Raw genomic sequence first — 22155 nt, 5'->3', positions numbered from 1 at the left:
AGTAATATACAGTTACTTGTCCTGGCTGCCATATTGTGCTGAAAAAAAGAAGTGTATCACAAAACACAAAGACATCTTTAATAAAACTGCCATTTTGTTGTTGTATGAATCTGGAAGTTCTCCAGCTTGCCTCTGAAAGACTCATTAGCAGCATGATTGTGCTGTAATGACTTCTCATTCCACCTGGTTGTCAGTTTGCGTCCTGTTTTTGTTTTAAGACCCTCTTTGAACGATTTCGCACCCTGTCTCTTGAGTATTTCCTCATCGTTTTTCCCATAGCTCCATTATTAGTGCCCATTCTAAAGTTCTTTGCTCACCTGGTTCAAAACCACTTAATTTCCAAAGCATGATGTATTTGTGTGTCATGCTTTGTACAGTATGTCATAGTGCAGAAAAAAAGATCTTACAAGCAGCCCATTGTTCCAATAAACCAAAATTTACAGCGGTTTGCTCCAAACCTTTTCGACAAATCAAAAATGAAAAGCCGCAGACGTGCCAGAGGATGGAAACTGTCGGCCATCAATGTTTCGATGTTTAACCAGACGTGCTTGTATAACTTGTATGCATGTCAAGAAAATCAAAGCCTGGAGCTTTTACCTAATTTTCACTGTATAAAGCCAAAACCAAAGTGGGGCAGCAGTGTTTGAGAACGGCGCTGCACAGTATCTGTAAATTCTAAATGACAGGATCTTACATGTACAAAATGAGTAGCTATAAAGTGCAATGACTTTAAAACCGCTTTACATTTTGCAAAACATTCCATACCATGTAAAAGTCTTAGGCATGTCAGATTCTTCCCCAAAACATTTACACATTTTCAAAAAACAAAATCACTGGATTACTACAATAGTTACAAAAGAAAAGTTTGAAAAATACATCTATTTGCTACTAAAGCAAAAGTGAGGGTGCACAGACAGGCCTGATGCTTCTGATTTCTTGTGAAGAAGTGCAACATTAGAAATTTCATGGAGAAAGCATATGTATCCGAGTGAACCCTAACGTTTGGAGGCCTGTTTCCTCCACTGAATAAAAAAAAAAAAAAAAAAAAAAAAAAAAAGATTTTTTTTTTGTTTAAATCTCACAATTCTGAATTTCTTGCAATTGCAAGTTTACATATCACAATTTTGACTTTTATTCTGAGATATAAACTCACATTTGTGAGTTATAAAGTCATAATTGCAAGATATAAACTTGTAATTCTGAGAAAAAGATGATTGCGAGATATAAACTCAATTCTGACTTCTCAAAGTCAGAACTGCAAACAGGGTTGCCAGGTTTTTTTTACAACAAAACCTGCCAAATTGCTACTCAAAACTAGCCCAATCGCATTTCGAGGAAGGGTCCCCCATTAAAAATCATGTTCCAGGGGATAAAATACACTTTTTTTTGTCAGGGCTCCCCGGTAAATTCGTATTTCAGGGGCTAAATATGATGTTATTGGGGTCGCTTCAACCTGCGGACATAAAAAAAACAACCCGCAGCAAGAGTATTAAAGTGACCCAATTTCACAGGAAAACCACAGACTTGGTAACACTGATTACAAGAAAAACAATTCTGACTTTTTTTTCTTGCAAATGTGAGTTTGTATCTTGCAATTCTGACTTTTATTCTCAGAGATGCAAGATATAAATTCACAATTGGGAGTTATAAAGTAACAATCGCAAGACATAAACTTGCAATTCTGAGAAATAATCTTGATTGTGAGAAATAAAGTTAGAATTGCAAGACATAAACTCGCAATTCTGAGAAAAAGGCACAATTGAGAGTTTCTCACAATTCTGACCTTATAACATGCAATTGAAAAATTGGACAATATAACTTCAATTGCAATCTCCATTCTGAGGGGGAAAAAAAGTCAAGATACAAACTTGCATTTGCAAGAAAAACATCTGACTTTATTGCTCGCAACTGCAAGTTTATATCACCCAATTCTGAGAAAAGAGTCATAATTGCAAGATAAGGCTGCAATTACCTTTTTTAAAACAAATATTTTATTCAGTGGTGGAAATGAGTTTCCATACTAAAGCTCTTGGAAACAACAAGATACAATTAAAAGACAATACAAATCTGCAGAAAGAAAGAGAAAGTGTTTGAGAGGGAGGAAAGGAGAAAAAAAAAAGTGTAACTTGATCCTTCTCAGCTGGCTTGAGGAAACTGAAGAATTAAAGCAGAACCCTCTTGGAGGGTTTCCTTTGTACTGGTATGACTGGTGCTATTTAAGCCAAACTGAATTGCTCTTATTCCATAATCCAACAAGACCACCCTGGATCCACAAACACTAGGGCAAATGTTCAGAGCCCATGTTTTTTACCCTCTGCGTTTTAATCTGCAAGCAAAATTCCTAAAACTAACTAGAACATGCTCAAATTCTGAATAAATGTAACTTCTGTTAAATGTCACTAAAGACTGGGCTTTAACTGTAATTGCATAATAATTAGTCTGCAAAATTATTATTTTTTCAACTGGGATATGCTTTGAAATTGCACAGTGTGTATTCAAGGATGAAGGGAGTGTTTAGAAATACTTATTTGTATTTTCTAATTTAGTTGTCTCTTTACAACATTTAGCTCAAGGACAGAAGATTTTAATGTGGTACAATGTTGTTTTGTTTTTGCTTTTTTGAAGTATTAAATATTTTAAGCCATGGCTGCCTCTGAACAAAATAGATTCATATTCAAGAAAAGATGAAAGAAAACAAAGAATGAAAAACTGAAACATATGAGAACCTTCAGGCATTTAAATTTCTTTTCTGAGAACATTAATCGTCGGGGCTATTTGAAATATGCAAAGTGAATTGAACAGAATCTAATCAAGTTGTACTGAAACAGCGTTCCTACGTTAAAGGGTTAATTCTTCAGAAATACACAATCTATCTTCATTTACTAACACTCATGGTTACAAAACTGAACAGCTTTTGGTCTTTCAAGGAACATGTGTTTGAAGATATCCAAAATGTCTATAAATGTTGGGGCTGATGAATAAATGATGACTAAAATTTACATTTTACATTTTCTACACCAACTGGTTTTGGTTATCCTCCAGTGTTGACTTCTGAATTAATGAGTTAGTTAACTGTCCTGTCCCTGTCAGGCTGCTGTTAGTGTGTTCAGGAAGATCATGTGGTGAAAAGAAAAAACACATTTCCCAGACTTTTCCTGTTCTGTGAAAGAGTATTTTGTGTTTAACAAGAGCCACTGTGATAACCTTTAGTACCCTTCAGCTCTTCAGTGCCTGGTACAAGTATGATGAGCAATAAATGTCGAGATGGTACTGAGCAGCCTCAGATGGAACCTATTACCAATACAGACAACTTTTGTAACATTACTGTAATATTTCATTTGAAGCATCCTTGCTGAATAAAAGTATTTAGGAACGTAAAGATTCACAGTGTTCACTCAACTCATGATGTGCTGTGATTTGTGATTCGATTTTTTTTACCAAATTAATTTGAATACAAATTATAAATTAAAATGTACCCTTGTATTATTTCTTTGTGAAACTGAAATATTTATGTCAAATAAAATATGACTGGTTTTGTGGTCCAGGGTCACAAGTAGGACGGATTTATATTGTAGCAATAGCCAAAAATACATTGTATGGGTCAAAATGATCAATTTTTCTTTTATGCCAAAAATCATTAAGAAATTAAGTAAAGATCATGTTTTATGAAGATATTTTGTAAATGTCTTACTGTTAATATATCAAAACTTAATTTTTGATTAGTAATTGCATCGCTAAGAACTTCATTTGGACAACTTTAAAGACAATTTTCTTAATATTTAGATTTTTTGCACCCTCAGATTCCAGACATTCAGATAGTTGCATCTCAGCCAAATATTGTCATATCCTAACAATAATATTTATTCAGCTTTCAGATGATGTATAAATCTCAATTTCAAAAAATTGACCCTTGAGACTGGCTTTGTGGTCCAGGGTCACAAATGAATAATGCAAATACAAGAAATATCTTCATAAACAAACTGGTCTTTGCCTGTGCTTTTTCTTAGCTTACATTTTTTACTTTGCTTACTTTTTTTTTTTTTTTTTTTTTTTTTTTTTAAGAAATATCAGATCCAGCTACATTTTTCCAGCAGAAAATTCACCTTGTGCCAAAAAAAAAAAAAAAAAAAAAAAGCACTTGGTGGTGACTTTAGCTTTGTGAAATTATGCTACATAAAACTACACAAAACACACACATTTTATATTAGGGGTCAACCGATTATCAGCCTGGACAATTATCAGCACCGACATTAAGCATTTTTATGGTTATCGGTCATTTTCAAAACAGATTTGACAAAATAATTTAAAAGCATTTAAATGAAAGCTTTTGTCAAAGCCCTTCTTATTCTTAATTTTAATATTGATTTTAAATTTCTACACCAGGCGTATATATCGGTTAAAAATATTGGTTACCTGTCTACTTGAGCTGTAATAATCGATATCAGCCCTGAAAAACACACAACAGCCAACCCTTAATATTCACCTATTTTCAATCTCGATGCACGATGCTGGATTTTTGCAGATATGCTGATATTTTTCAACTAATTTTGGTCGATACCGATATATTTCCTTTTGTTTGTAAACAACATCAAGTCTGTCTTGTGTGGAAATTACATTTAGACATTTAGCAGATGCTTTTATCCAAAGCAACTTACAAAAGAAGACAATGGAAGCAATCAAAATCAACAAAAGAGTAATAACATGTAAGTGCTATCACAAGTCTCAATTAGCCTAACGCAGTACACACAGTTTTTTTTTATTATAATAAATAAAAAGAAAACAGATAGAACAGAAAAACAAAAAAGCAAGCTAGTGTTAGAGGCCTTTTTTTTTTTTTTAAGAAAACAAGCAGTAGTTAAATGAATAGAGTAAAAAAGGGCTAAGGACTTTTTTTTTTTTTTTTAGAATAGCAAATTATTTTTAATTTTGGCTAAAGAACTTATTTGTTAGAATTAAACAATAATGAAGTTATTTTATAATAACAGTACACTGAAGCTTATACTCATTGTACACCACACATATACTGTATATCGGTTCAAAATATCTGTTAACGGTCTTGATTTGTAATAATCGGTATCGGCCCTGAAAAACACAACAGTCAACCCCTATTTTTCATCTTTTTTTTTTTTTCCCCAATCGGCTCATGGTGCATCATTACATCCCTAAAAGGATTAATTTTTTTTTTTTTTTTTTAATCTTACCTCAAACTTTCAAATGTCAGTGTATCACATTTTTCACAAAAAAATAAGCACACTAATTAGTTTCTCTTATGGCAAGGTTAAATTTTAGCTTTGGCAAAGAAATAAATTAGATTTTAAAACAGAAAACAGCTCTTTAGACTGTAACAATATTTCACATTTTTGTTTAAATCATTCAGTATTACATACTGCTTGTTTTCATACCATTTTAAAAATAGGTCGACGTAAGCAGTATGCTATTCCATTCCAAACACAGTCTGAGTCACCTCAGAGAGAGAAGGGTGTTCAAGAGTGGATTAAGTCTGCACTCAGCGGTCAGCGTCACTCTCTGACCTGTCATTGCTCCAGGGCTCCACAAAGTCAGAAGAAAGTGTGCTGACATAAGGATTAGCTGATGTCAAGAGGTCAGATAAAAATTGTGTCATGTTATGTTTGAACGACCTTGAGTCGCAGCAGATTTGAGTCATATGTAACACTAACACTGCAACTGTGAACACCATTTCACTAGCATGTGACATGCTTCTGTCAACACTTGAAGAAAGCTTACATTCTTATATAAGAGTCTTAATATGCATAATATGCCGATAACCATGGGGTAAATTTAAAAGCAGTTCAAGAAAATGTAGTGGTATGTTTACAAAAGCAAACTCATAGGCATATCATTTTACTAGGCTAATCGAAAACTTTTTAACTTAATTGAATTACCCTTGAATTCCACTTAGCGTTGTATCTTTCACATCTCATTGGCCTGATTTCTGATAGCCACAGTAAACTCTTTAAGTGGTAGCCAATGGGGATAAAGCTTCAATAATTAGTGCCACATTACTAGACAGGGCACGGTGCCACGAAACAGGACCACAATCCTCTCGTTCACCTCATTCCAGTGAAACAATCCGTCCGTCTTTGTTGGTATTTAAGCTCCGGTGCGTCTGAGGAGGAGAAACACAGAGTTACTGTCTTGAACTTCTGGAAGCTATTATAGATGCCTCCTCCAATATCTCGCTCATGCCAAACTACACACCTAAAGTCTGTCCCATCACCCCCACTGCTTCTACATCACCTTCCTCATCTGTAAATGATGAGGTCCTACAGCAAAAACTGGTGATGTATAGTGAGATCAAGGAAAAGAGAAACAGGTATAGTGTGTTTAAACAACACAGTGCTGAATATTGATTCATGCTAAATTGATAAATAAAATAATTATAATAATAAAAAGCTCACTGGCCAATATTAATCATGCATTTGATCAAGGACAAAAGAAAAACCTGCCCCATTCAATACGACTATACAATAAAAAAAAACTATATAAATAATAATAAATAATAATAATAATAATAATATAGTAGATCAATACAGAAATATTACTATTGTAATAAAACTAAAGTACTGTAAAAAGCATTCAATAACAGTAACAATATTTTAAACAGAAATCAAAAATATATTACTATTTCTACAGTACTGTGTGTATTATTATAAATAATAATAAATTATATTAATCAAATCAATACAGAAATATTACTATTGTAATAAAACTATAGTACCCCATAAAAAGAGCATTTAACAACAATATTTTAGATAAAAATCAATAAAATACATTATTTTAACAGTATTACAGTACTGTAAATATTAGCATTTAATAATAAAATAATAATAAATAAAAATAAATAAATAATATTAAACTAAAATCAACAGAAATATTACTATTGTAATAAAACTATGGGACTGAAAAAAATTTAAAAAAAGTAACAATAATATTTCAAATAAAAATCAATACAATTATTTCAACAGGGCTACAGTATAGTAAAGAGTATTTAATAATAATAATAATAATAATAATAATAAATCAATAGAAATATATTACTGTTGCAATAAATTTCATTTCTACATTTCTTCAAATTTACACAATTCACATGGGTCATATATTTCAATAAAATACTGATATTTGTATATGTACAGGGGGAAAAAAGCTCAACTAATTACCTGAAAATTTCATGTTATTGCCCAAAACAAATAAATGGCCCATACTAAAATTGTGAAAGTTTTTAGTGAATAACTTTAAAAGATTGTCAGACGATGGTTTAGGCTGCACAAGTCATGTAGCTTATTACAGTACTTTTATTGATTAATTTACTTATTTATGAAAAATGAGGGTGAGTAAATAATGAAGTTTCAATTTCGGTGAATTATTACTTTAAGAGTGAGACTCGTTAAGTGAGATTAAAAACAACAACAACAACAATATTAATGCAATGGGTGGTGGTGAAATGTGAAAGTCAGCAAAACCTGATGTGACATGGTGATGGCAGTGCGCTACTAAACAAACACCCTGCAGGCGTTCTGCAGAGAGACGTGCTGGTAAACTGACTCACTGAATAAACAAACACTTAAGTCCTAATGCCAAAGCAAACATTATCGTCCCCCTCTCTCATGAGCCTACAGCCTCCACCTTCATACTAACACCATTTTATTTTAAGAATTATGGTCATGAGTTTGTCGCACAAAACAGAGCCAACCACCACAGCAGGAAAAACTGTGGACTGCATGCGTAGTGTTTTGCGGACTGAATTATTGAAGGTGATTGTAATGGATGCTGTACAAACACACAGGGCCGCTTTGATCCTGCACTGAGGGTTTGGCGCTCGTCCTCAGCCTGCCAAACCCAGAAATCGTGACAGAATAATGCACATACACAGCACTAACCAGTGGCCTGTAGCATGAAGCCGGTTTTGGTTTTTACCCAGTTGAGTTTGCGGTTAGTTTGAAGCAACTGAGTTTTCTGCTCAAGAAGGTGGGCTTGTTTTGAGCAGGTTTCGTTGCCATGGTAACTTGTGCTACACAGCTGGGTTGGAACTTGCAAACCCAAACTAGACCAATCAGCAGTAAGCAAAGTGATGTAAATCTGACGCATCACAGTTAACCATTTGCTGTTCGTAGGAATGGCTTCACCGTTTTTGGAGAACCCCGTGGAAATCGGTGCGCAGATTTTAAGGGCACTTCGATGGGAAATAATTTTTAGGGACAGACAAAATCCAGATGACTGTCTGTACGAAAAGTATCATTTTTCAGCAGATGGTATAGTTTATCTGTGCCGGTTTCTTGAGCTGCAAATTAACAATAATACATGACGAAGCCATGCGCTGACTGTACCACAAATTGTATGCACTGCTCTGCGGTTCTTTGCAAGTGGTACATATTTGCATGAGGTGGGCGTTTACAAAATAGCTGGTGAGATGATTTCAAATGCAGCATACCCATTAAAAACAGTCCTATGATAAAAATCATAAAGTTAAAGGGGTCATCGGATGCAAACTTCACTTTTACATGTTGTTTGAACATTAATGTGTGTTGGCAGTGTATGTACAAATCTACCCTATAATGATAAAATCCATGCAGTGGTTTTTAATTAATCTGTAAAAAATAATATCCCCTTTTTTTCAAATCGAGCCATTCTCATAATTTGAAATAATGAAATAATGCATTAATTTAAAGCCATAACTTCACATACCATCCTCTGGTTTTCCAACTCCTCAATCTGTAGCTTCAGTTTCTTCTTTTTGAGTAGTTTAATTTCATAATCCAGATTTATTTTGTACAGTCTGTTTCCAACTAAAAAAAAAAAAAAAAAAAAACAGACTGGTTACAATTTGTGGCACACAGACGTAACTCCTTTATGAAAATAAAAGTTGCATTACTCTTTTTCTCTGGCCTGGGAGCCTGTGGAATGTGGAGGGTTCGTCATGTGTAGAATGCAGTTCTGAGTAATCCTCTAACACAGTACATAAGTAAAAAAGACATAACAAAAAACAAATAAATATAGACATTTAAGAAAAAAAAAACATCTTCACAGGTGTATATGAGTCCCTCAGTTGTCCTCAGTGTGAAAAGATGGATCTCAAAATCAAAGCTGATAAGCAGCATCATGAGACCGATTAACCCAAATTAACCCAGGTTGGCTTTATCAGGTTTTGTCAACTCACTTACTCTGAAACTCAGAGTTTGTTCATCTGGCTTTGTGCTACAGGCCACTGGAGATAAGCCAATACAAATTCAAAACAAATAGCTGGAGAGCCTCACCTGGGTGGGTTTCGTCATCTCTATATGTACATGCCAGTTTAAACACGGGGAAATAGAAAGATCTGAGCGAAATGTATAAATGAGGCATTATGCTAGAATAACATTTCATTATACACTTACAATGCTTGCAACAACTCTGAAGGGAATGTTACTTCAACCACTAGTCATCAGAGAGCATTGTGGGATTTGTTTGAGTTTCTTGTGGGGTTTGTAACACTCAGTAAAAATTAAATGAAAGTGACTGAAGTATAAAGAACATGCAAACAAAGGTTCATTACATGCTTTTTAGCATTTTGTAAGGACAATAACAGTATTTAAGGAAAAAAAATGTGGCAATTCTTTTAGTTTTTGCAGGTGTCTAGCTTCTGTCACCCATGACACTAAAGCAATCAGTCTTGTTCACATTGGCGTTGAACAGACACACACTCAAACAGCGTCTGGTGTTTCACCGTGGTCCTGGTTCCCCTCTGCTGGCTGTCTATCTGCCTCATTGAACATCTCCACATGTGTGATAAGACCAGAGCAGGAGGGCTTGATCTCTGACCTGTGATCTAAATCTAAGAGAATAAATCACTAAATATAGGTACGTGTGAGCATGTGCATATTTTAGATTTAATTTAGAGCTTTTATTGACAAATAAACCCACACACAAAACCCATTTCTTCTAAAATGTTACATGACCTTGTTTTAATTAAAGCAAATATGTGCTATTTTGTCTAAATCGATTTAATTAGACACATTTAAAACTAAAATCTATTATTTTGAAATGCTACACATAAATTTAGACATTGCAAAATAGCACTGTTCAGAATGAAAAACAGATATTCATTTCGAGATTTGCTAAAGATTACATTTAACATGTTATTCAACTACTGTTGTTTTAAAGATTATCTTAATTGAGCTATAGATGTCGACAAATGTCAAAACAGGGAAAATGTATGAAAGCCTGTTTCCGCCACTGAATAAAAATGTAAATGTAATTTATCTCAATTCAGACTTTTTTCTGTCAGAACTGCATAATACAAACTTGCAAATCTGACTTTTTTTCTCTTAGAATTGAGATATAAACTTTCAGTTCTGACTTTTTTTTGTCAGAAATTCTGAGATATAAATTAAATTCTGAGAAGTCTTTTTTCCCCCAAAAATTGGACTTCATAACACACAAATGTGAGTTTATATCTTCTTTTCAAGAATAAAAGTCAGAATTGTGTTAAAAAAAAAAAAAAAAAAAAAAAAAAAAAAAAAAGGTATAATAAGAGATATAAACTCACAATTGTAGACGTTTTTTCTCAGAACTGCAGTTCATATCTCAAAATTGTTTATACCTTGCAGTTCTGACTTTATAACATACAATTGCGAGTTAAGTCAAAATTGTTAAATATATACACTCGCAATTCTAAGAAAAAAAGTAAAAATTGTGAGATATAAACTCAATTCTGAGAACAATATTTTTTCCCCCAAAATTAGACGTCATAACTCACATTTGCAAGTTTCTTTCTTTTTTCAAGAAAAAAGTCGGAATTACGGGAAAAAAAGTAAAAATTGTGAGATATAAACTCACAATTCACTTTTTCTCAAAATTGCAAGTTTATATTTTACAATTGTAAAATATAAACCTGAAATTCAGAGAAAAGTCATAATTGTGAGATATAAACTCAATTCTGAGAAGTCTTTTTTCCTTTTTTTGTGTCAAAACTGTAGGATAAGGCACAATAACCTCTTAACTTATTAAGTGAAGGAAATTGGCTTCCATAGAAATGAGCATAGCATAACATAACTAAAACATTAAACTTGCAGATGTATATAGATATATATATATATTTTTTTCAATATTTCAAAAAAACAAAAACAAAAAAAAAACAACACAACACAACAACACTGGCTGATAACTAATGGCATCAGTATATTGTGCTTCCCTAATAAATGGCACAAATGAAATCTTATAAAACCACGTATTAATATAACTATATATTATACTTAAACACAGCAAACCAATGCATTTTGGCACAGTAAAACACAAACACATAACTTCTTTGCACAATTGATGACATTTGAGCATGCAACTGTACTTCCAAGAATCCCTCAAGAGAGCAGCATAGAGTAATTAGGCAACACAATATTGCATTCAGTTGAACTCTTGGTAAATAAATGGCCAGAATACCTACAATAACAATAATATCATGACATACAGTAGTATAAAATGCCTTCTTAGCATAAAGGAAATAAATAATAAAAAAAACAGACACTTAACCACCTATCTAAATAGAAAATATATACTTACAGCCAGCATGTGTTAGGAAGGTGACGACGCAGAGGGCATCCAGCTGGTAAACATTTTGGCATCCTGTTTTTCTGAGCTTAATAAAGTTAACCAAATTAATAAGACAGTATTAATAGTTTGTTTTGTTTATAGTGATAGTACAGACAGGTACTTTAGTTCTATACTATAAACCTACTAGGGCTTCTATAATACTACACATCTGTCTAAAGCTGTATGGCCTTCTCGATTAAGTGTCTCACACACACACACACACATTTCACAGTGCACGCAAAACACATGCCTCAACACATCATGGAACACAGGCTCATTTGGTTTGAAGCACTCCCAAAGGTGAAAACTTCAAATGACTGCGCTCTGGGCATATATTCTGCAGTGTCAATGGTCTGCACCATGGAATCCTGCCCAGTTCATTCATCACACGACCACTAATGCACTCGTTCATAGACATGGACATTTACGACGCACATCTGTGCCCACAGAGCAGTCTGTGGGGTAATCAGGACGACCTCTGACCTCTAGACACTATGCATGACCAGCCGTCACCTTAAAGCGTGAGGGAGTTCAAAAGTCCATACGTAAAAACAATAGAAACACTACGTTTTGATAACGTTCATTTTTTTTCCCTCACCTACAAACATGAATCGTATCCTCACATTTCTAACAGCTGAGCTGAGTATAACCAGATTTACAGAATGCTATAAATGTGTTTATAGAGTCATTTAGCTGTGATGGCCTTGTGGTAAATCAACTTCGTGGCAAGCTCTGGATTTTTAAACCTGTAAGTACAGTAACTACCACTAGATGGCAGCCATGTCTTTTGTTTGATTTATAAGAACCAAAACTAGATCCTCACAGTTTGAAAAAATGTGAGTGGTGCTTCACCAGTGTCCAAGCAAAAACCTGATACTAAGCCATAGGGTGTTGCTGCAAGGTTGCCAAAGCATTCTGATTTGTTTTTTAATGCGGTAGCTTAATAGCAAAGGATATCCCCAAGTTTAGTTTATCAGAATGGCCATAAAAGATTTTTTTTTATCCTAATAACTGCTATAGCACACCCTTAGCTATATTAATTGTACTCTGACATGTTTCATAACACACTGATGCTTACAGTCAAGATGGCATAGCTAACCTGTATTCAAGCATGCTTTGGAGCTTCAGCTATACATTACACTTTTTGCTATGGAAGGAAACTGCAAAGGCTGTTGTGTATATATAAAACTGAAGAAAACACTATTTCAGTTATGCATTCCCATCTATCGAATGAAATTTTATTGCAACGTGGTATGACAGAAGCATCTTTTGTCCGGTCAGAATTCCAGGCAGGTGAATACTGCTGTACTTACAGAAATACAATTTACTGTATTCACACTGGATCTCAAATGGAACCGATGTCAAAGCAGATCTTAAACATTCATATCAAAGCAATGTGTTGTGGTAATGGATGAGCCTTAACATCAACTTCCCAAAGATGAAACAAAGTAATCTGCAAACATGAAACAAGTACTTTTATATAATGGGCCATAATTGTGAGATATGAACTTAACTCTCAAGTCTTTTCCCCCCTCAAAATTGGACTTCATAACTTGCAATTGTGAGTTTATATCTTCTTTAAAAAAATAAAAAATAAAAAAGGCAAATTATGCAAAAAAAAGAGAAAAAACTGCAAGATAAAAACTCTCTAAAAATTGCCAGTTTATATCTTACAATTATAACTTTTTCCCAGAATTACAAGTTTATTTCTTTCAATTCTGACTTTATAACAGACAATCAGGAGTTAAGTCAAAATTATTAAATATAAACTTGCAATTTTGAGGAAAAAAAGTCACCGCCCCTCCCCCTTTTCTCCCAAGAAATTAATACTTTTACTCAGCAAGGATGTGTTAAATGGATAAAAAGTGATAGTAGAGATAGATATATATATAGGATAATAAAGGGATGCACCGATATGGAAATTTTGGCCAATATGGTAACTCTTCATATTTGGAAGCTAATAGCCGATATATAGGTGAATAAGAAGAAGTAAATTTAAATTTCTATAATATGAGGGGAAAAAATAATGTACCTGCTGTCCTGGAGATGTTTGGTGCTCTGGTGTTCTTTGTTCTGTGCCATTTATTAGGGAAGCACAATATACTGATGCCATTAGTTATCAGCCAGTGTTGTTGTGTTGTGTTGTTTTTTTTTTTGTTTTTGTTTTTTTGAAATATTGAAAAAAATATATATATATATATCTATATACATCTGCAAGTTTAATGTTTTAGTTATGTTATGCTATGCTCATTTCTATGGAAGCCAATTTCCTTCACTTAATAAGTTAAGAGGTTATTGTGCCTTATCCTACAGTTTTGACACAAAAAAAGGAAAAAAGACTTCTCAGAATTGAGTTTATATCTCACAATTATGACTTTTCTCTTTTTTTTTGTACTAATATTCTTCTGTTTCTTCTTCTATTTTCTGTGGTGTTCAGTTCTATCAAAAATGGATCATTTTTTGTACCCTGACTGGTAGTCGTCGCATCGCTTAGCTGCTTCTTTGCAAATATATTCTTATTATTTTTGTAGTCAACAATCTCATGAGTAGCCGTCTTTGACACCATCCGTCACCCACCGAGCGATGCCTCACTATCGATTCGCACTGTCAGTGCAAGAATTTAAAGCAGCGTCTCGCTATGGTAAGAGTGCTTCAGGTGAAAGACGGGTCAGTGAGCGTGTCACACCACCTGACGCCGTGGGTCATTCCCATAGATATGGTGTGATGGGACAGCACTCACCACCCAACTTTATCCACCGCCATTCAAGACAGCCATCCCGCAGGAAGTTGACTACAAAGGCCAATGCATCACCCAGTGAGGTAGTTCATCAAGCTCTGTGATAAGAGAAGCTGCAATACTAGCATTTTTAGTATTTTTTATTTTCTATATTCATATATATTCTATTGTTCTTTTTTTGTGTTAATTTATATTGTTATTATTGCATATTATCAATATAGTTATTTTCATGTTATATGAATAATATTATTATAATCTATTATTATTAGCTACTCTACATTGTATTATTGGTATTATTTTAAAGATCATCTTAACTATTTTTTTATATATATATTTAATATTATTAATTGTATTATTAATATTATTTTAAATTCATATCCTAATTATTTATCTATATTATTGTTGCTGTGTACTTTAAATTCATTTTTTATAATAAATATCTATTATTGTTATCATTTGCTACTCTATCGCCCGGTTTCACAGACAAGGCATAAGATAAAAATACATGTCTAGGCTGTTTTTAACTGAAAGAACCTTGCACTGGCATTTCTTTAAGTATGTCAGTGCAATTTTTTGTAGTCAACAATCTCGCGAGAAGCTGTCTGATACCATCCGTCACCCACCGAGCGATGCCTCACTATTATTCCGCACTGTCAGCGCAAGAATCTAAAGCAGCGTCTCGCTATGGTAAGAGTGCTTCAGGTGAAAGAGTCAAGACAGCAGTCCCGCAAGAAGTTGACTACAGAGGCCAATCCATCACCCACTGAGGTGCTTCATCAAGCTCTGTGATAAGAGAAGCTGCGATGCGACGACATTGTTGGCCAGTAGGCAATTTATTTTTATTTTTTTTGTAACTAGCTTTTTTATTTTCTATATTCATACATATTCTATCATGGGTTTATTATTATCCTTACTTTGTGTTAATTTATATTGTATTTATTGTATAATATAATAATTATAGTTATTTTCATGCTATTATATATTCTATTATTATTATTATGTTATTTTATATTACATTATTGTTATTTAACGGATCATCTTAACTAATTATTTGATTGTGTATTCCATTGTATTATTTTAAACTCACATCTTAATTATTTTTCTGTTTTGTTATTGTTGCTGTGTTATTTTAAATTAATTCATTTCTAGCGTAAATAATCTATTATTTGCTACTCTGTCCCTAGGATTCACAGACAAGGCATAAAACATAAAAAAGCATGTGTAGGCTGTTTTAACTGAAAGAAACTTGCACTGGCATCTCTTAAAAAATATCAGTGGCATTGTTTGGTATCAAGACGCCCACCAGTAACGTTTTTTCTAAGGCACGTTTATAAAAAATACTTAAACGTCCTATTTGAGGTATGACTTAATCCTGGCTTAACCTTAACCATTACTGCGGCTGTTGTTGTTTCCAGTTTTTCACGTACCACACGACAGGAGCGGTTGGCCTTCTTCCATCTTATCCGCGAATCCGAATCCGTGAGTTGCTGGGCACTCACACTCGGTCGCGGTATCAAACCATATCGCGGCACATCGCTTTCTGTAACGTTACTCATGGTAGCAGCCGCATCGCTTAATCGCTCGTTTGCAGCGAGTCTGGCGTCTTTCTTTCTTGTCTTCTTCACAATCTTCCATTCACAAAACAAGCACGTGAGGTTTGGCGTTTCGCCGCGTTCCCGAAGTTCAAGTTTGGCGAACTCTGACCTTAGGATTCGCATCACGTGAAAATGTGTGACCAACAGCAGGTCGATACGTCACAGCGTGACGTAGCTGAATTAAAAAAAAAAAATAATAAATAAATAAAGGGGCTAATAGCCCCAGTTTTTTTAAAATGCCGCCATAATTTATTTAAAATACATTTATTTCATGTTAAGTTACGATGGCATTGTAGTTAATAAACATCATATTCTTGATATTAAGCTGTTTCCGCGATCCTTAAAATTGACTGTTCCTCATCTCAGTAAGATGATGCGTCAGCTCGGACGGAAATAAATATTAAATATTAATAAATCCCGGTTGACTGGCAACTTCTCCCTGTGCTCTCAAATCCAGGCCATTTGCATGCGCAATACAGACTCTCAAAACATTATAACTTTAATTCTGGAAACATTTCGACTTTGTTCTCGAAATATTTCGACTTTATTCTTGTAATATTCCGATTTTATTCTCGAAATATTTTGACTTTATTCTTGTAATAAATATTTTGGCTTTATTCTCGTAATATTTCGACTTTATTCTCGTAGTATTTCGACTTTATTCTTGTAATATTTCGATTTTATTCTCGAAATATTTTTACTTTATTCTCGAAATATTTCGACTTTATTCTCGTAGTATTTCGACTTTATTTTTGTAATATTTCGATTTTATTCTCGAAATATTTTGACTTTATTCTCGAAATATTTCGACTTTATTCTCGTAATATTTCGACTTTGTTCTTGTAATATTCCGATTTTATTCTCGAAATATTTTGACTTTATTCATGTAATAAATATTTTGACTTTATTCTTGTAATATTTCGACTTTATTCTCGTAATATTTCGACTTTGTTCTTGTAATATTCCGATTTTATTCTCGAAATATTTTGACTTTATTCTTGTAATATTTCGATTTTATTCTCGAAATATTTTGACTTTATTCTTGTAATAAATATTTTGACTTTATTCTCGTAATATTTCGACTTTATTCTCGTAATATTTCGACTTTATTCTTGTAAAATTCCGATTTTATTCTCGAAATATTTTGACTTTATTCTTGAAATATTTAGATTTTATTCTTGTAATATTTTGACTTTATTCTCGTAATATTTCGACTTTATTCTTGTAATATTTAGATTTTATTCTCGAAATATTTCGACTTTATTCTCGTAATATTTCGACTTTATTCTTGTAATAAATATTTTGACTTTATTCTCGTAATATTTCGACTTTATTCTCGTAATATTTCGACTTTATTCTTGTAATATTTCGACTTTATTCTTGTAATAAATATTTTGACTTTATTCTCGTAATATTTTGACTTTATTCTCGTAATATTTCGACTTTATTCTTGTAAAATTTCCGATTTTATTCTTGTAATATTTCGACTTTATTCTTGTAATAAATATTTTGACTTTATTCTTGTAAAATTTCGATTTTATTCTCGAAATATTTTGACTTTATTCTTGTAATATTTAGATTTTATTCTTGTAATATTTTGACTTTATTCTCGTAATATTTCGACTTTATTCTTGTAATATTTAGATTTTATTCTCGAAATATTTCGACTTTATTCTCGTAATATTTCGACTTTATTCTTGTAATATTTCGATTTTATTCTTGAAATATTTTGGCTTTATTCTTGTAATAATTCGACTTTATTCTTGTAATATTTCGATTTTATTCTCGAAGTAGTTTGATTTTATTCTCGTAATATTTCGACTTATTCGCGTAGTATTTCGACTTTATTTTCATAATATTTATTTTCCATAATATTTCGACTTTATTCTCGTAATATTTCTATCTTTATATCTTGTAATATTATGACTTTAATCTCGTACTCTTAAATATTTTTTTGTTAACGTGGCACTAAAACGTCGTCGTCATTTTACGCAGGGATTTGTAAAACATTTTAGGCTGCTCAATACAACAACGCTCGTCAATGTCAAAACGACTGAGGTGGCCAATCAAATCAGAGTAGGCGGGGTTTACCGTTCACAGAGCAACTGCCAGCGGGCAGCCTCAGGTTTAGCGTCGATAAAGAGCGGGGTAAGATAATAGTATCAGAACATTTAATAATAGTTTTACCATACAAATGTTAGTATAATTGTTAATATCCAATATAATATATAGCAAAACAAACTACTGAACTTTTTTACTCAATTTTTGCCGTCGAAAATATGGCATCATGTAACGTTAATTCCTAACTGAATGTGAGGTGACATGAAACGTGTTGCGACATACTTGTGAATGTCTGTATATTTTAAAATATTTACAAACAGTTCAAAACGAGTACTTCCCAGCTAGAATTAGACCTAGAATTTCCTTCAGTTATAGTTCTTTATACTTTATAAAGGGGTAGACAGATAGATAGATGTATGATAGATAGATAGATAAAATCGTTGCTCAGCTTCACCATATATCATTAGATGACACTGTTCTGTTCTACATGAATTAGTGTGTCAGTAATTTCACCCTGAACATTAAGCTTTTGCTTTTCTCAGCAGTATCATGAGTTTCATGCTTGAGAACCCACTGAACTCCAGCACGAGAGGAAAGCCTAATAAGAGAAGACAGGGAGAATTTTTCCCTGGACCCATGCAGCTGCAGCGGCCAGAGGACCTAAAACACGACGGCACTGCCAAGGCAATCAGAAACAAGAACGCAGCCAGCGGTCCAGCCCTCTGAAACAGGTTCTTTAGAAGAGACATTTATTTGAACAGCAGAATGCATGCCAAAAATGAATAATTTACAGCAGCATTTTCATGTCTTTGTCCCTCGTTTCCAGTCCCTGTGAAAAGTCAAAGCAAGGCAGGTGTCCTTTTCTGCCCAAAGTCCATTCCAAGTTCATACTGTTGAGTTTTGCATTCGAAATCCTTTCATTTACAGCGGTTGCCTGTTGGTTATACATTTAGCTACAAAGGGAGAGAATTCATCAGGCAGAAATTATGCCCGTTGATAACACCATCTGTTATTATTAGCAGAATATTTTTAAGCACCACCTGGAATCCAACGCCAGACAAATCACTCATTAACAAGAGCAGCTACTGTAAACGAGTATAGAAATGAGTGGTGCTGTAAATTCACATGCAGTTTGTACACAGTGGCATATATTTTGGACCATTTTTTCATAAATAGTCTATATGTTCACAGCTACATTCAGATATATGTGTGCTGTTGGTGTGAGCGTGTGTGGCCTCAAAAAGATGGGACAAAAATAACATATTCAGACAACTAATTCAACGAGAGGGGTGAAAGTAAGACTTCTCAAGGAGTCTGTAAGTGCAGTCTCAGCTGTGTTCTGTCCCTGATCCTAGCAGTTCCAGTCACAGCTGTCCTTTCCTCAGCCAAGGGACAAGCTTGGTATATTATATAACAGTTGTAAATTTGTCCTCCCTTGCCCTCTCATATTTAAAGTCAACAAAAAATCAATCCCATTTACTTTCTTAATAAGTTTTGGTCTTATTGTGCATGATTCATGATTGAGCATGATCAAGTCTGTTATTTCAAGGAAAAGAAATGTCTTGTTTTCATAAACTCTCATCGAAATTCTCTGAGACACACATATAATGTATATAAATGTGACCCTTAAAAACCGGTCTTAAGAAGCACGGGCATATTTGTAGCAATAACAACAGTACATTGCATGTGTCAAAAGTATCGATTTTTCTTTTGTGCCAAAAATCATATATAAGACCATGTTCCATGAAGATTTTTTGTAAATTTCCTAAATTTTCTCAATATTAATTTCCTCAATTTTCTCAATATTAATATTATAAATTTTCTCAATATTTTGATTTTTTTGCACCCTCACATTCCAGATTTTCAAATAGTTGTATTTCAGCAAAGTATTGTCCAATACTAACAAACCATACATCAGTGTTAAGCATATTTATTGTATAAATATTGTATTATTAAGTATAAATCTAAATTTTAAATCTCTCTCTCTCTCTCTCTCTCTCTCTCTATATATATATGACATTTATGCAGCTTTTGTGACATGGAAATTTTATCTGAGAGATGAAGCCACATTTTGTTATTAAATTTGAGAGAATGAGAGATTATGAAAACAAACATTTTTCTTTCAAATAACTTTTGAAGTACAGAATGAATATTTGATTTTTTTTTTTTTTTTTTCTAGTCTGTGTATTCAGTTTTCAAAATCCAATCAGTTCCTAATGGAATAAAATGTACACAATTATTAATTCTTAGAATTATTAATTATAATCACTTAGAAGTCACTTTATAGTAGCAAAATGGGATCCAAACATTCTATAATTCCATGTTGACTTCAAATATGGGCTTGAATGTTACATAAAAAGTGGGGCTTTTAAAAACCACAAATTAAAATCTAAACTCCTTTTTTAGCAGTTAGATAGCAGGCCATCAATAATAATAATGTTATGCCATAAACATAAGCTGAAAACACTCATATACTCTCCATAGTGGTAGTGTGAATTGGTTTTTCATAAATTCTGTTTTTGTACATGTAGTGAAAGCCAGTATTTCCCCAAGTATGTGTGACAAAATGACAAAAATGAACATATGGCAATAAATGCCACCATATTTCATATACTCAACCACAATGCTTTTATATAAACGTGAATGTGAACGGATGAAATCATGTCAACAAATAACTTAACTGAGGAGGAAAAAGTTAGTGAAGAGGGCTTGTTTACCCTCACGGTGCAGTGGTTTACAATGAGGACAACTAATAATAAAATAAATCTATTATGTAATATTTTAGATATACTCTGGCACAGTACAAAATTAAATATTAATCTAAAAAAAATAGCAGAAAAGTTTTTACTTATTTTTTTCTTGTCAGGAAGAGCTTATTCAGAGGAACAACACAGTTCCATTAATGGATTTGCTGAGGCGCTGCTTTTGCAGCGGATGAAAATAGAAAACACAAAGAGGAAGATAGAACAAGGGGGTAAAGAAAGAAAATAAATCCCTAAACAACAATACCTAATCAATGGATACGTACATAAACAAAAGGGCCTACCATTCTGATACAAAGATATACAGTATATGTTAAGGTCAACACACTCTATACACATAATATTACTGACAAGTTCATTACCCAGAACGCACTGGGATTGTGCTTCAGCTAAATGGAGGATAAACAGTTGTCTTTAAGCATCCATGTTTTGTCCCTCATAAAATGAAACAAGGTTTTTATACAGACTGAAACCTGTCTCACAGTATAATTTTGTATTTATGTCATATTTACAGGTATTTCAGTATCTGTGTGTCCTGTTACGTTCTCTCAGAGTTACGAGTCTCAATACGTGTGAATGAAGATGTGCTCTGGTTCATAAGTAAATCTCTTGCTCTCTTGCACACTACAGGAAGTGCATTTTCCGCTCTTCCCATCTCTAGTCTCAGTAGAAGTCTGTTGGATTTTCTTATCCGTTTGTATTTGGTGTCCATATCACACGCTGCGGGGCGCCCGCTGCATCTCGTGGGTCCTGCGATTGCGTCCTTTCTTGTTTTCCTGTAGCAGCTTCCACTTGCTGGTGTGTGATTGGCTGGAGTGGATGAGCTGGCTGCCGTGCGATTGGCTGGCATGCAGCAGATTGGCTTTCTGTCTACGCTGTTTCCGTTCTCTTTTCCAAACCTGCTCGCAGAGCTGGTCAACGCTGTTTGGGCTCGGCGGGTTGATGAGGGACAGGAAGTCGCGGTACCACATCTTGCCGTTGGCCGGGTCGTTGCTGTCGGGCGTGTCTCGGTGCAGGAGGTCATCCAGGTTTTCGGTGGGAATGATGTTGAGCGTTAGGCGGAGGAGGGTCTGGATGAAGCCGTGTTCGACAGCGTGGCAGTAATAGACACCCGAGTCTTTCTGATGGAGGGTTCTGATCAACAGACCCTGTTCTGTGCCTAATACCCGCTCATCTGACTTTATCTAAAAAACAGGTAGACATGCAGATAAAATCACATGCTATAGTGCTATAAACATCGACAGCATAAATTTCAGCATTTCCATTTTCCAATTTTCAAATTTACACTGCCGTTCAAAAGTTTGAGATTTGTAATGTTTTTTAAAGATGTTAATGTTTTTCTTATGCTCATCAAGGCTGCATTTATTTGATCAAAAATACAGAAAAAAATAATTTTATGAAATATTCTTGCAATTTA

At 33.7% G+C, this 22155-nt stretch overlaps 1 protein-coding gene across 1 annotated transcript in view; it reads right to left on the bottom strand.

The window, feature by feature from the left end:
• Positions 1-18697: 18697 nt before the first annotated feature.
• Positions 18698-22155, bottom strand: part of sema3ab (sema domain, immunoglobulin domain (Ig), short basic domain, secreted, (semaphorin) 3Ab) — a 53716-nt gene continuing 50258 nt past the window's right edge. The window contains exon 17 of the mRNA XM_051135174.1: positions 18698-21922. Within this exon, the coding sequence (XP_050991131.1) occupies positions 21452-21922 (471 nt within the window). The 3' untranslated portion in view covers positions 18698-21451. The remainder of the gene's footprint in view (positions 21923-22155) is intronic.

This window comes from Labeo rohita, chromosome 18 (genome assembly GCF_022985175.1).
Source record: "Labeo rohita strain BAU-BD-2019 chromosome 18, IGBB_LRoh.1.0, whole genome shotgun sequence".
Lineage (NCBI taxonomy): Eukaryota > Metazoa > Chordata > Actinopteri > Cypriniformes > Cyprinidae > Labeo > Labeo rohita.
Note: the sequence above shows the minus strand (reverse complement) of the source record. Positions and strands in the feature narration are given on the sequence as shown.